We start from the raw sequence: 14,778 nt of genomic DNA, 5'->3' as shown, positions 1-14,778 counted from the left end.
GAGAAAAGTGATAAAATGACGTTGTGCCAATAGAGGGTTAAAGAGTGCAATAATGTTATTGTTTGAACGTTTATAGATTTGAATAATCGTTCAAATCCATGTTGCTTTTCTTAATTATATTAATGACAAATGCTAATCAGAGTTGAAGTCGATATATACTGCAAAGTCACTTGTCCCGGAAATAAATAGCAATGTTATAATGTTTACCATTATAGACAAGAGCCAGACCGTAGTGGGTGGTTAGAAAAAATAACCACATTGGAATCATATTTTAGCAACATAATAAGGTCTATTTCTACTGGATGGATCCAACTGCTGTGTGTGTGCAGCACAGTGTGTGTGGGAGCTTCTGTATGTCTTGCGATGTAAAAGCAGCTGTTCAATAAGATGGCCTTCAGCTCAGAGAAAGCACCTACGTAGGTATGTGTGTTTATGGTGGATGTACAATGCTATATTTATTCCTAAAAGGCCTCTTTCGCAAGTGTGCATGATCTAAACATGTACCGTGTAAACATGTATCTAAGAAAAAAGAAGGCAGGCTAAAAGAGAGCTGATCAGTCAGTAAGTACTGATTATTCCAGCAGTTAAAATTTGTTATAGTCCTTTTTGGGCGAAAACGGACAAAGAAGCCCCCCATCTCAACACCTCAACAAGGGCAGGTCCTACCATGTGGGTTTTAATTTGGCTTCCAAAGGTCTCCACTGAGATAAATTCCTGTGGGAATTATTTGTAAGTCTGGAAGTAACAACTTCAAAAGCATAAAGTCAAGCGCCTTTGAGACAAAGACTGGAGCGAGGTACAACTAACAAGCCCTGGGCTGTAGTAATGTGAGAGGGGGCTTGACCATGCAAAGCTTCAAAGTGATAACCAGGACTTCTGAATTCAATTCAAGTGTCTAATAAAAGAGGGAAGAGGAATTAGACAGATAAAAGGAGGTCCAAGGAGACAAAAAGAAAGAAAGGGACACAATGAAAGAGAGAGAGATGGGAGTGAACAGACAAATGACTCTCTGAGCTGCTAGCTGGTTCGATAAAAGACAGGTCTTAAACTATGACCAAGGTCAACTCCCCTGCTTCCCACCTCGGCCACACTGACATATTTACACCGCTATTACCACCATCTCTGTGTCTCTGCTGCTCCATCTGTACCTGTCTCTGCCTCTCTCAATCTCTCACTCACTGCAACACAACAACGCTGCAGCTGCGGGGCACAATGTTGTCGACAAGTAACAAATGTGTTTTCCGTTCCAACAAATCCAGTTCATTGAAAGCTGCTTAGTTACAAATAAATATACATGGTAGAGCCCCCACATGCATTTATCATGCAACTACATCCTGCAGTGATGCTGAAGATCACTGACTTGTTTACCCTTTTTCTAGTGTGAAAACTGAGGTCATGTACTTAGTGTTTTTATTAACTGGTCATTTTAAGGGGGAGTTAACATTCCGTAATTAAAAGGATTAGAATTAATTTGATGTCGTATCATAAAGGATGTAGATGGTATTTTGTTTATATTTTTCACATTTACTAGATTCCAATATTATTTTATTTTATATTTTATTATATTCCGATACCAAAATATGTTAAAAACCATTTGGAGAAGTCTTTAAAACATTTTGACCTTCATGTTTGGAATAAATCTTATCTTTTCATAACTACTGATGTGTTGCAAAAGAGAGCTCAACAGCAGACACTTTGCAGTCATATCTCTTCATTATGTCTTCATAATTACAGACGTTAAATGTTGCACTAATTAAAAACATCAGCTCTCGTCATGATATATGGTGCCCTGTTGTTTGTCAGCTTTCTATAAATAGCATGTTTAGCAATGGGCTTAATTGATTTCCTAGTACGCTAATTGAAGGCGAGGCTAGAGGGAGATTTGTTTCTGGAGGGTGAATTAAGTTGATTGTCTGAGAGTTTGGAAACTGAGACAAAAACCAAAGATGACATCTTTGTCACACAAGCAATTGAGACTGAGAGCCTGACCTCGTTAACAATGACAGATTACAAGTATGAAACAAAGCTGCACGTTGTTTAGCATATGTATCCAACTTTAAATATTGCTCTGCTTTTCATTTTATCTTCGTAAATCTTAATTTATTTTCTGGAATCATGGGACGACTGGAACCTAAACTCCAGTTAACAATAATTGAATCGGCACTTATTTAACGTGTTCATGCATTGGTGTGGGGGAGTTTTAGAATTAAAAAGAAACACAGCCTTCTTCAGTTCAGTGTGCATTTAGGAAACTTTAACAATCTCATAAATGGGTTTTAAAGCAGAATAAACATATCACACAGGCCTGGTTTTACAAATGAATCTCTGGTTGATCACATGGAACTCTGCCAAGCCTCCCATGCCATTTATCCCTTTGGTGTTCAAGTGTTAGAAGTACTGCTCAATTAAATCCACACTGGGAAAAAAAATTGCTTCATTTCAAATGCTGCCTGTGGGAATATAGTCTGTTTGTTTGACTGTGTGCTTCTCCAATCTTTTGTGCAACATGTGGAGTTCTATTAGCAAAATGTGTTGCAAATGATATGTAAATACTGCAGATTACATCAGTTGTTCACAAGCATCTAGTCAACAATAAATTATTATTATTATTATTATATTAATCTTTGTAAACCAGCCTGTTCACATCTAAGTTACGCACACACAGTCTTTATTAGATTATTACTTTAATATGATTACACCAGATTACGGGGGTTTTGTGTTCCCTGAAATGGATCAATTAAGGATAAATGGGTGATCATTCCTTCAGAACTATCTCTGGAACATCCATGTAATCACAGGACAAAGGGTTCTCGCCAATGCTCTGTGCAACCTTTCTAAATCTACTCTACTAAGTACCAGGCAGTCTTTTTATCCCATTGAATATTTTTAAAACCTTTTATACCCAACACAATACATGGTGTTTCTAGAAAAATATAGCATGAGGGCACTAATGTCACTTCCTGCAGAAATTAAGGCCCTGCCCACTTTTTGGCGGAAATAATGCATTAGAGCGAAGCAGAAAATAATAGTTTCTTCATGTCTTAAAGCTGCTGAGTCATCTATTGCACCTCAAACAACAAATAAATCCAGTGTTACGGTTTCTTTACTTCCAACAGAAAAAGGACAGTAAAAGAAACAATCTAATTCAGATAGTTTCAGTGTAAGCCTGCCTCCTGCCACTGGTCCAACGGCAGACTGACAAAGCTGTCTATGCCGCGTGACGGTCTGTTTGACACGATTTTCATATTTAGTTATTATACAGTTTTTGACAAACAGAAATATTGTTTTCTGGCATCACTTTAACATTCCACGGTGAAAATTGGCATTTTGGTATGAGGTGATATGACGCTCAACAAAAGCAAGAGGGCCCAGCGCAATAATCCGTGTATCATTCGTTCATTTGTTTTTCCGATTTCAAAACCAAAACCAGAAATCGGATAACGGTTCGTTTTCTCGTTTTTCCGATTTCAATACCAAAACCAGAAATCGGATAACGGTTCGTTTTCTCGTTTTTCCGATTTCAAAACCAAAACCAGAAATCGGATTACGGTTCGTTTTCTCGTTTTTCGTTTTCTCGTTTTCTCGTTTTTTCGATTATGCACCCCCAAACGCAGTGGCGGCTCCTGACAAATTTCTCAGGGGGGGCAAAAGTTGTGATGATGGCTAAGATGACCCATTCAATGGGTAAAATAATAATAAATAAAAGTCAGATAGCCAGCTTTACAGTGTCACATCTCATTGTTTAATTTGGTTTTCAACCACTAGATGCAACCCCAGACATAAAATATACAATACATTTGGTTCCACAATAAAACACACATTAACAGATAGTTTGTCATCTAATAGTTTGCCCTTGAAATCACTTTTAGCACAGTCTACAATTTATAGCCATCATGGATGCCATAGCAATAATCAAATCAAATTATACTATAATCAAAACTGTAATTAATCAAAATTTTCCAGAACATATTCCATTTACCACTATACAGTTTACAGGTTTAGTAAAGGTATAGAAAACCAACAGACCCAACAGGCATGACGTGCATGCTGCTGATTCTGTGAAACTGAATCATTTACTGAAAGGGGCGTGTTCAAAAAAATAGCAGTGCCAGGTTCAACTATTGAGGTCATTGATTATGTGAAAAATAGGTGTTAAACAGATGGCCCCTATTCAAGGATCAAGGCAACTGATGCTGCATATGCTGGCTGTGCATTTGTCCTTGAAAAACAGAGTAAAACGGGTTGTTTAAGACACTGTTAAGAAGAAGAGCATTCTTTGATTAAGAAATTAATAAAAGAGGGGAAAACCTATAAAGAAGTGCAGAAAATGATAGGCTGTTCAGCTAAAATGATATCGAATCGGCGGTCTCCGCCAGACGCGCGCGCTGTACGTCCGAGCACGCATCAGTGCGTAACTGCGTATGACGAAATCACGTTAGGGCAAGCCCCCCCGGAGCCCATAGAAATGCATTGTATCGTTCGATTTTTGAAAAAACGAGTCTCAACATGTAAGTCTATGAGAGCGCCTGGGGCGATTTTCAATCTGACTGATATCGCCCCAAGGGGGCGGGGCTACTGGTTGGACAGTGACATCCAGGCTGCTGATTGTCGCAGCGATATTCAGGCTGCTGTTTGGACTATACTAATAAGACTTAGACCGGCAAAATAAACTCTTTTCTCTCTTTTTTTTTTTTTTTTTTTTTTTTTCGTTTGGCTTAAGGAGGGCGGTGCACTATCGCCCCCTATGGGCCAGCCGCCCCTGCCCAAACGGAAAATGGAAAATGAAACAATCGGATAACAAATGAACGAATGATACACGGATTCTTGCGCAGGGCTGGCAGGGCTCGTTTGGTTGTCAGGGAAACCAAACAATCGCGAGCCACAGGGTAAAAGATCATCGGTGCCTACTGTATGAAGCAGCTTGTAACATGGGGGTTTTGAGCATTTGATCTAAATAAATACGTCATATGTTTAATCCTTACCTTAGCAATCTCCATCGTAGCCTATTCGCGTAGGTCTGTCATTGTTATGTGCATTGTTGTTGTTGGCTGATATCAGGCTAGCTTACTATGAAAAACCCATGAAAGTCCATATAGGCATACAAGAGTAGACCTAGGAAATCACCTTATCACCACTGTTGGGCAAGTTACTCAAAAACTACAACAGTGAGACCAGAGGACCTCAAGACCGAAAAAATAGCTGTCATCTTTCAAGTAAGTAGCCTATATCACACAATCCTGTCTAATTTCACTATTTAATTTTTATTTCACTATTTTATTCATGCATGGGGTAAGATTAGCCACCTGAAAAACATATTTAAAAAGAGAATATTATTTTAACCATGAAAGTTTATCAATTAGTTTTTGCATTAATAGTAACATGACACTTTGAAATTTGGTATGATGTGAAGATTTGAAACAAATTACGCCTTTATCACTCAAATTACGCCTTTATGTAAAAAGTGGCTCAACTTACCCCGGTCTCCCCTATATGTAACAAATCATAATCTCATCTCTTATCACACAGGTGCAGAAGGACACTATTTATTTAACAGATGACCACAACATCGCCATCTTCCCAGAGGAGAACGGGCACTTCATCTCTGTGGATCTGGTGGACCGGGGCCACTACGAGGTGCATGGGGATGCCTCGGCATCAGCAGCAGCAGCACCACCACCACCACCTGCAACAGCAACAGCAGCAGCAGCGGACCAACGTCCACGATATTTGTATTCTTGTGCTGTCACTGTAGGATCCAACTTCTGGAAGCAGAATTCTAGGAAGACTTTTGCTGTTCCTGAGATTCAGCTGGGACAGCTTGGCAAAAGGAGGCGGCTAAGGTAGTCTTTTGTCATAACATCTAAATAGTTAAATGCTGTATTTCAATTTAATTTAGTCTTTTAAGGCGAGAGGGCACACCTAGATTCGGATTAATAGGCAGGACTTTGAAACTTCTCCAGTTATTAGGGGCATAAAAACCTAATTTTTTTTGTATGGCAAGTTTTCTATTTTGAAAGAAGACATGTAAATGGATCAAATTCTGAAACAATCTCAAAATCACCCACATTTGAGATAAATGGCATTCGGGGGTGTGCCCTCTCGCCTTAAAGGGGACTGTAAATTCCCAGTCATTTGTTTATATTTTCCATTATTCAATAATAAATAATACATTGTAAATTCAAAATGTTTTTTCAGTTGTAGAGAAGACACTGGTCTTCAAGACGTGGTGGCCGAGATAGAGGAGGTGATCGAGGCAGCCCAGGGCCTGAAGGAGGTCACCAAGAGCATCAAGGAGGTAACAGAAGGGACTGGCAAAGCAACTCTACTGTGCCTACAAGAGGGAGAAGTGAATGCCCTGAAGACTGTCTTTGGCTGCCTTGTGTGCCCAGGTTAGTACAGTTTTACTTGTAGTTGATTATCAAGTTGATTTCCAAGTCAAGAAGGTAAACTAAACACGTAGGCCTAAGGAAAAACAATTAAGGTCTACCAAAATGTTATGTTTTTTAATCTACAGGTCCTGTGGAAAAACCCATTTTTTCATCTTGCTGCAGAAGCATCATCGGATGCAGGTCGTGCATTCAACAGTGGGAACACAGCCACGACTACTGCCCGAAGTGTCGGTGTCAAGACAGGGAGACAAATGAAGTGGATGGGTTGGACGAGGCCCTGGCAGTGCTGAGGAAGCTTTTTTAAAATAAATAAATAATTCAAAACGATGTTGATTTTAACACGATTCATATGTATTTATTTATTTACAATGTTGCATGCATGTCAGAGACATTAATTAGATGGAGCAGTGCCTCCTGAAACATGGTGTAGTCCTGGTTAACGACCGTATCGAAGAGATGAGACATGTCCGGGTACCTCTCCCCAAACGCTTGCTCTGCTAGACCTCTCTGTTCATCGGATGAAAACGGGTCAGAGCCAAAGGCTGAAACCCAAGTCAGAGATGATCCCATCTCCTCCTCGTACATATGTGCTGCCTCAGCAGCATTGGGCAGCAGCTCTACAGGACAGCTGGCTGGACACCTAGCAGCCGCAAGTTGGTTTGGTATCCCTCTGCCTAAAATGAGTAAAAAAAAGTTTTACATTTTATACAATTTTTTCCCTTTTTTTTGGTCAGTGAAAAACTGCTATTACACTTGTAAGCTATTACACTTTACCTGGTATCCTATGTGCATTCCAGGACTGCACAACTCGAGCAAGTCCTATTGCACTGACTTGACAGGCCAAGTTTGACACACAGAATTTAGTTGTGTTGTCCTGCATGTCCACTAGTTCCTGGTCCTGTAGGTGGATGAGGGCCTGTTTGATGGGATAGTTGACCCGGTTGTTGACCTCTGGCCAAATTCTTTCCACTCGAAGATTCTGTTTAAATCACACACACAAAAAAACGTTTTGTATATGACATTTCAGACATTTTTTAACCACCCAAAAGTAATAAAAGGCTGAAGACAGATCCCAGTAGTAGTAGGCTAGTAGTAGTAGTAGTAGCCTAGTACTACTAGAAAAAAATACCTTTGAAGAGGTTGTCTGCAGGTAAGGGAGTCTATTGGTGTTGTGTCGATGTTCAGCCAACTTCTCCTGCATGTATAACGTCAAATAAAACTCCTTGCCGTGATCAACTCTAATCTGGTCCCACATTCCGTTGTTGACAACTGCTTTCCTGTATTTAAAAAAGGAAGGAAAGAAAGAAAGAAATGAAAAAGAGCAGTGTAAATTGGCATTAATTAATTAATGACATTAATGAATGGATTAATGAATCATTTGTAGGCTATTACTTGTGTAGTACATTTGCTTTTGAGCACACATGTAACACTGATGTAGACATAGAGGATTTCCAACTTGCCTGTAAACTTCCTCATAGATGATCAGATTGTTCTTCACGGGCATCGTGAATTGAGCCATAATTTTACTGCTGTACCCATCTACAGCCAACACATGGGTCACTCCGAACATACCCAACTTTTCGTTTTGGTCCATGTGTAATTTATGGCCCGTGTAGTCTGCGTGATAAGGGACTGGGTTCAGGTTTCTTGCTCCCTAAAAGAAGTACAATCCAATCAATGAAAAATAGGCCTACAATAACATCAACAGAAACATTCACGTTATTTGCAAATATGATTACTATGTAGGCCTAGTAAACACACAACATTAAGTTAACATTCATGATGTCAGCAATTTTAGAGCTTATTTTTTGCGCACTCGTTAGGCCTACCTCACGACGTAGCTCATTGTAGGGCTGATGGACGTTTCGTAGGATCCTTCCCACTCGCGGTTCACCCACTTTCACCCCCACAGATGACAGGTACCCTGTCATAAATTTCCGTCCGTACGTTGGACCGGTCTATGGACAGTAAATAAACACACAACTAAACAAACAAACAAATACCCTAATAATAAAGTCATAAAGGATTACAAGTGTGTAGCCTAGCCTACATTCAATTATTAGGCCGAGGCTAGGCTATTTCGGCTACGGTTTAGCCCAGACGGCAAAATATGTTTGGCCCGATCTATTTCCTATCTGGGGCTCATCTGGCCCTGAATCGTTTTCGGTATTCATAAGGCTATGGCAATAATATTCAAACAAATGCCTAGTTCTAGATCTAGGCTTACTCACCTTTTGAATAGATGTCAGGACAGCTTCTTCCAGCTCTTGGTCTGTGATGTGCCCCTTCCGTCTCAGCCCAACGTCGCCACAGAATCTCCTCACCGACATCTCCGAGGACCCCTTAATTCCCATACTCTTCAATGTCTCAGACATTTCGGCGTGAGTTTTCCCCGACAGAAAGAGTTGATTTATCATCTCGTAGTGAGACTCCAAATTAGCCATGTTTCCTTACAGATCAGTTGTGGCATGAGTCAGTTGTTGGCTCGCGATCGGTTTCCCTGACAACTAACATTTCCGTTTGGGGGTGCATAATCGAAAAAACGAGAAAACGAGAAAACGAAAAACGAGAAAACGAACCGTAATCCGATTTCTGGTTTTGGTTTTGAAATCGGAAAAACGAGAAAACGAACCGTTATCCGATTTCTGGTTTTGGTATTGAAATCGGAAAAACGAGAAAACGAACCGTTATCCGATTTCTGGTTTTGGTTTTGAAATCGGAAAAACAAATGAACGAATGATACACGGATTGGCAATCCGTGTATCATTCGTTCATTTGTTTTTCCGATTTCAAAACCAAAACCAGAAATCGGATAACGGTTCGTTTTCTCGTTTTTCCGATTTCAATACCAAAACCAGAAATCGGATAACGGTTCGTTTTCTCGTTTTTCCGATTTCAAAACCAAAACCAGAAATCGGATTACGGTTCGTTTTCTCGTTTTTCGTTTTCTCGTTTTTTCGATTATGCACCCCCAAACGGAAAATGGAAAATGAAACATTCGGATAACAAATCCTGGGAATGTTAGTTGTCAGGGAAACCGATCGCGAGCCAACAACTGACTCATGCCACAACTGATCTGTAAGGAAACATGGCTAATTTGGAGTCTCACTACGAGATGATAAATCAACTCTTTCTGTCGGGGAAAACTCACGCCGAAATGTCTGAGACATTGAAGAGTATGGGAATTAAGGGGTCCTCGGAGATGTCGGTGAGGAGATTCTGTGGCGACGTTGGGCTGAGACGGAAGGGGCACATCACAGACCAAGAGCTGGAAGAAGCTGTCCTGACATCTATTCAAAAGGTGAGTAAGCCTAGATCTAGAACTAGGCATTTGTTTGAATATTATTGCCATAGCCTTATGAATACCGAAAACGATTCAGGGCCAGATGAGCCCCAGATAGGAAATAGATCGGGCCAAACATATTTTGCCGTCTGGGCTAAACCGTAGCCGAAATAGCCTAGCCTCGGCCTAATAATTGAATGTAGGCTAGGCTACACACTTGTAATCCTTTATGACTTTATTATTAGGGTATTTGTTTGTTTGTTTAGTTGTGTGTTTATTTACTGTCCATAGACCGGTCCAACGTACGGACGGAAATTTATGACAGGGTACCTGTCATCTGTGGGGGTGAAAGTGGGTGAAATAATAAATTTGACTGTACACAACATAGGCATACTAGTATTCTGTTGTCCAACGGTGCAACAAAATGTCCTGTGGTGCGACAAATTGAATTGTGAGGGGAAAAGGTATTTTAATGAAAAATGTATGTAAAAAGTGTTGGATAGTATAACAATGATATCATCACTATGCAGCTTTAAGGATGAAATGAAGATTCCTTGAGTTTTATACAAATTATAATGAATGTAACCCAGACATTTGGGTTAAGTCTCTATGTGTACATCTTATAGTATATAAATAACATAATTCTGAATTTGTTGGGGGTATGTTTGATGTGGAAATATAATTGGGACAAACTAATATGCCTTGTGCTTATCTATCTTACCTGTCCAACATTCTCTGAATTAAATAATGGCATTCTTTATGTCATTGCACCGGTGGACACATTTTAGGACTACCACACCAAAAAGTGAATAATATGCAAAATATATGAAGAATTAGAAATGGACACATTCAGTTTTGAATTATTCACATATAAGGGAATATAATTATATGTCATTGGACATATATTTTTGAATTATTATTTTTTTCACTTTGGATTTGAGTTCACGTCAACCACCCATATACTCATACCTGGTTTTTTTCTGTCTTCTTCCACAGCAATGTGATGTTCCTGATTTGGGATCTGCTTCTCTTGCGTCTGTTTCCGAAGAGTCTTACTTTGTTATCCCACCGGACAGTGTCCTTCAAGTTCCATTGGATAGGCCACAGTTCTCCAAGACTTCATCTTTATTCCTCAACATTATTCTCTGCAGTCTATGACATCACTCCTGCTTAAGCTTCTCTACGCTGACTACCATAAGAATTAAGATTTATGATAGAGGACCCTCTCATCCCCTTCATCAACTCCCACCAGACAGGAGATTCAATCTACTACCACCAACTACAAGAACTCCTCAGCAGAAAGCTTTCTTAACGGACAATAAAGTTTATTTATCTATCTTATCGTATTGTTGTATTTTGTTGATATCACCCACGTGATAAGCAGTGTTGGGAATAAAGCATTACAAAAGTATTTAATTACTGTAATGCATTATTTATTTATTTCCTGTAACTAATGTAAGGCATTGCAGAGGGGGGAACTGTAATATATACTAGTTACAATGCTAGTAACTTAAGTTACAATACGTTTTACTGTAACCTGGATTTTAATGGTGTTCAGTGTGGTGGGTCAGAAAGCTATTCCTGAACCTGCAATTTTTTTAGTCTGTTAAAGTTACTTAAGTAATGCAAAAGTAATGCCTTAGGCCTACATTTTAAATAGTAATAGGCCTATGGTAGTGTAAGGGTTGAAAAGACAGTAGGCCTATGCCTATTGGGTAGGCCTGATCAGTAGGCTGCTTTACAGTTTTTGAGTAACTTGCCCAACAGTGGTGATAAGGTGATTTCCTAGGTCTACTCTTGTATGCCTATATGGACTTTCATGGGTTTTTCATAGTAAGCTAGCCTGATATCAGCCAACAACAACAATGCACATAACAATGACAGACCTACGCGAATAGGCTACGATGGAGATTGCTAAAGTAAGGATTAAACATATGACGTATTTATTTAGATCAAATGCTCAAAACCCCCATGTTACAAGCTGCTTCATACAGTAGGCACCGATGATCTTTTACCCTGTGGCTCGCGATTGTTTGGTTTCCCTGACAACCAAACGAGCCCTGCCAGCCCTGCGCAAGAATCCGTGTATCATTCGTTCATTTGTTATCCGATTGTTTCATTTTCCATTTTTGGTGGTGCATAATCGAAAAAACGAGAAAACGAAAAACGAGAAAACGAACCGTAATCCGATTTCTGGTTTTGGTTTTGAAATCGGAAAAACGAGAAAACGAACCGTTATCCGATTTCTGGTTTTGGTATTGAAATCGGAAAAACGAGAAAACGAACCGTTATCCGATTTCTGGTTTTGGTTTTGAAATCGGAAAAACAAATGAACGAATGATACACGGATTCAGCGCCCCTGTTTCCCGGTTTAGAGAAAACCCTGCAATATACAAATGAAACAATAAATCCTGAACATTTTAATGCAGTCTTTCATTAATATCCTTTTTTTTTGTTTAGAGGTTAAACAGGTCAGACTTCTCTCTCTAAAATGTGTTTTGAATTGAAAACATCTTAGTTGGTTTTGTTGCTGCTGCAATTTAGCCAGGAAGGACTTTTCTGCCCCCAAAATGCTAAAAGCTAATGTTTACTAGCTCTACTCCAAATGTTAAATTAGTTCTTCACAATGTAGCAATATCGGCAAAAAAAAGCTTGTGTCCCACTAGACACCAGGGGAAGATCGCTTCTAGTCTCAAACATATTTTCGTCCGTGGGTACTCCTATCTGAGCAACTGGTTTCCACAAATCTTTGCATTTAATTGATAAAATTGGCAGAATTTTTGAAGATTGTTACAGATTCACAAAACATTATTTTGTAACACTCAGCTGTATCGATAATTATTTTTCACATCCCTGTTTTTAGCTCACTGTTCAGCTGTGTACCTGCAAAAAAAGTCCATACTGTGGTCTGTTCTTCCATTACACAACTTCCTATATAGTACTCCTTCTTTTACCTTTCTGTCTGCGCTCATCCTGACTGTCTGTCTCTCCTCTCTAACTAGATCTGTCCAAGGTGAGGTCATCTTAATGTTCCCTTCTTGTTGTGTCGGACACTTCGCTAGAAAACATTTTACCTAAAGCAAGTGTCAAACACCTCACCTTGGGAAGATGGATTTGTAGAAACAAAAGGAAGAGATATAAGGAGAGAGAGTGAGTGAGGAAAGACAAAAAACACAGGGTGAACGTCTGAAACGAAAAGAGAAATAAATGAGCAGGTTGCAGGTTCTATGTGAGCACATATCAGTGAGTGTGTTTCTGCGTGTGTGTGTGTGTGTGTGTGTGTGTGTGTGTGTGTGTGTGTGTGTGTGTGTGTGTGTGTGTTTATGTGCACGCAAACATCATTTAGCATCGGTGCGTAGTTCTTCTGGTCCGCATTTCCCAAAAGGCCACGCATGAGCGGGCAAGCGGATGGTCCCCAGGGACGATGACAACGGCAGTTCCATTGTTGCTGCTGTGATATATTGCTAGGGAACCGCTGGGGGCAGGAACCACTTATTTAGACATCAAATTAAGGCTGAAGATGCACTAACACACATACACACACACAATGCTTCCTCAAGCATACATAGACACAAACTGATGCTGATTTACAGAGGGGAATGCACACACACACACACACACACACACACACACACACACACACACACACACACACAGATTCTGCAGGAATCTGAGTACGCAGACACATTGCAGCAAAAATCGGGAGAATCTGTGGTTAATGCTTTTTTCCCTATAGTGAACAAAAATATATATATTTACACTCCATATACGTACACTTACCTCACAACATTATCATGGAGAAAATATCTGCTGATAAAATAGTTTTTATTATATATAATACCTTATGATAGATCGAATCGGAGGATGAAACCCTCTTTATTAGTCACATACATGCACACAGCAGAGCACACACAGTGAAATGTGTCCTCTGCATTTAACCCATCCTAGTACTAGGAGCAGTGGGCAGCTATTGTGCAGCGCCCGGGGAGCAATGGGGAGGGGGGATTGGAAGTGTCTGGTGCCTTGCTCAAGGGCACCACAGCAGGTGAACTGGGACCTCTCCAAGTAGCAGTCCACTTTCCATATTTCAAGTCTGTTCGGGGACTTGAATTGGCGACCCTACGATTCCCAGTCTAAGCCCCTACTGACTGAGCCACTGCTGGACAAATGGGTAATGAATCAAATTGTCAACTTACCTATGAAACCTGCTGTTTGTTTTCCAAGCTGCTACAGGAGCCATGTGTCATGGATACGCTTGATGTTTGCATGGCTAATAGATAATGACTGTGTAGAGACTTTGAATAGACCCGTTTGTGTTTAACCAGGTTAAGAGCTTCAATAACTGCAGTTAATATTGCCCACCATAGCATGGCAGTTTTCCTTTTGCTGAGCGAGCATTCAATGAGTCACATTCAAATGATAACTTTTTTATTTTACTTATTAGCTCACATGAGTAAATAACTCTTAATAGGTGTTTTTCTTTTCTTTTGTTTTTACAATTATAGTTGGTCATTTGTATGGGAAAGGCCACTCTTGGGCCAAAACACATTACATTATCTACAAGTATCGACTGTTGACGGGGCTAGACATCCCAGTAGAACGTCACTTTCATATATCAGCAAGTGTCTTTTTTATTTTTCTCCTGTGTTTCTGCCCCGTAACCATCAAATTCTGTCAAACATTGTATTAAGACTCTCATAGCCCATAGCGTGTCCCCTTGTATTTGCTGGGGACAGTGTAGCCATCGCTGATGCAAACATATTTACAATATTATGTTTTTTTTAAGAAGTCCATTGTTTTTGCTCTGATGGAGTAAATGAAGTATAATGTGTATTCATTTTTTTGCCACATTTGTCTTTAAATGAACTGGACTCCAAAGTTGGAATTTTGAAATAGGAATCGAGTATTCAACATGTCATATAATAAAGAAAATAGTCACCAGGTTAAGTGGTGCTGCCACTTGTGTGTTTCACAATTCTTCGAAGTGTTTGTGAAACAAGTACTTTACATTGGTCATGTAACACCAGTACAATTAACCACAAATAAATTGCATATTATCCGATATTTGCATGCAAAGTTCACCAAAAAGCGCTAACACGATCCAGT

At 39.7% G+C, this 14,778-nt stretch overlaps 1 protein-coding gene and 1 long non-coding RNA gene across 2 annotated transcripts; one reads left to right on the top strand and one right to left on the bottom strand.

Annotated features, from left to right (window-relative positions):
• Positions 1-6,718: 6,718 nt before the first annotated feature.
• On the bottom strand, positions 6,719-9,147 carry LOC134874135 (uncharacterized). The gene is made up of 6 exons (XM_063898151.1): positions 8,621-9,147; positions 8,219-8,347; positions 7,850-8,043; positions 7,519-7,666; positions 7,164-7,368; positions 6,719-7,063 (listed from the first exon to the last, which is right to left on the bottom strand). The coding sequence occupies exons 1-6, from the start codon at positions 8,831-8,833 to the stop codon at positions 6,753-6,755; spliced, it is 1,200 nt and encodes a 399-aa protein (XP_063754221.1). The 5' UTR covers positions 8,834-9,147; the 3' UTR covers positions 6,719-6,752.
• Position 9,148: 1 nt separating this feature from the next.
• Positions 9,149-11,008, top strand: LOC134874136 (uncharacterized). Its single transcript, XR_010167025.1, has 2 exons — positions 9,149-9,690; positions 9,964-11,008. It is a non-coding gene; the product is annotated as an uncharacterized LOC134874136 (long non-coding RNA).
• The last annotated feature ends 3,770 nt before the right edge of the window (positions 11,009-14,778 follow it).

Source organism: Eleginops maclovinus, chromosome 12 (assembly GCF_036324505.1).
Source record: "Eleginops maclovinus isolate JMC-PN-2008 ecotype Puerto Natales chromosome 12, JC_Emac_rtc_rv5, whole genome shotgun sequence".
NCBI lineage: Eukaryota > Metazoa > Chordata > Actinopteri > Perciformes > Eleginopidae > Eleginops > Eleginops maclovinus.
The sequence above is the reverse complement of the archived record's forward strand: the minus strand, read 5'-3'. Positions and strand labels throughout refer to the sequence as shown.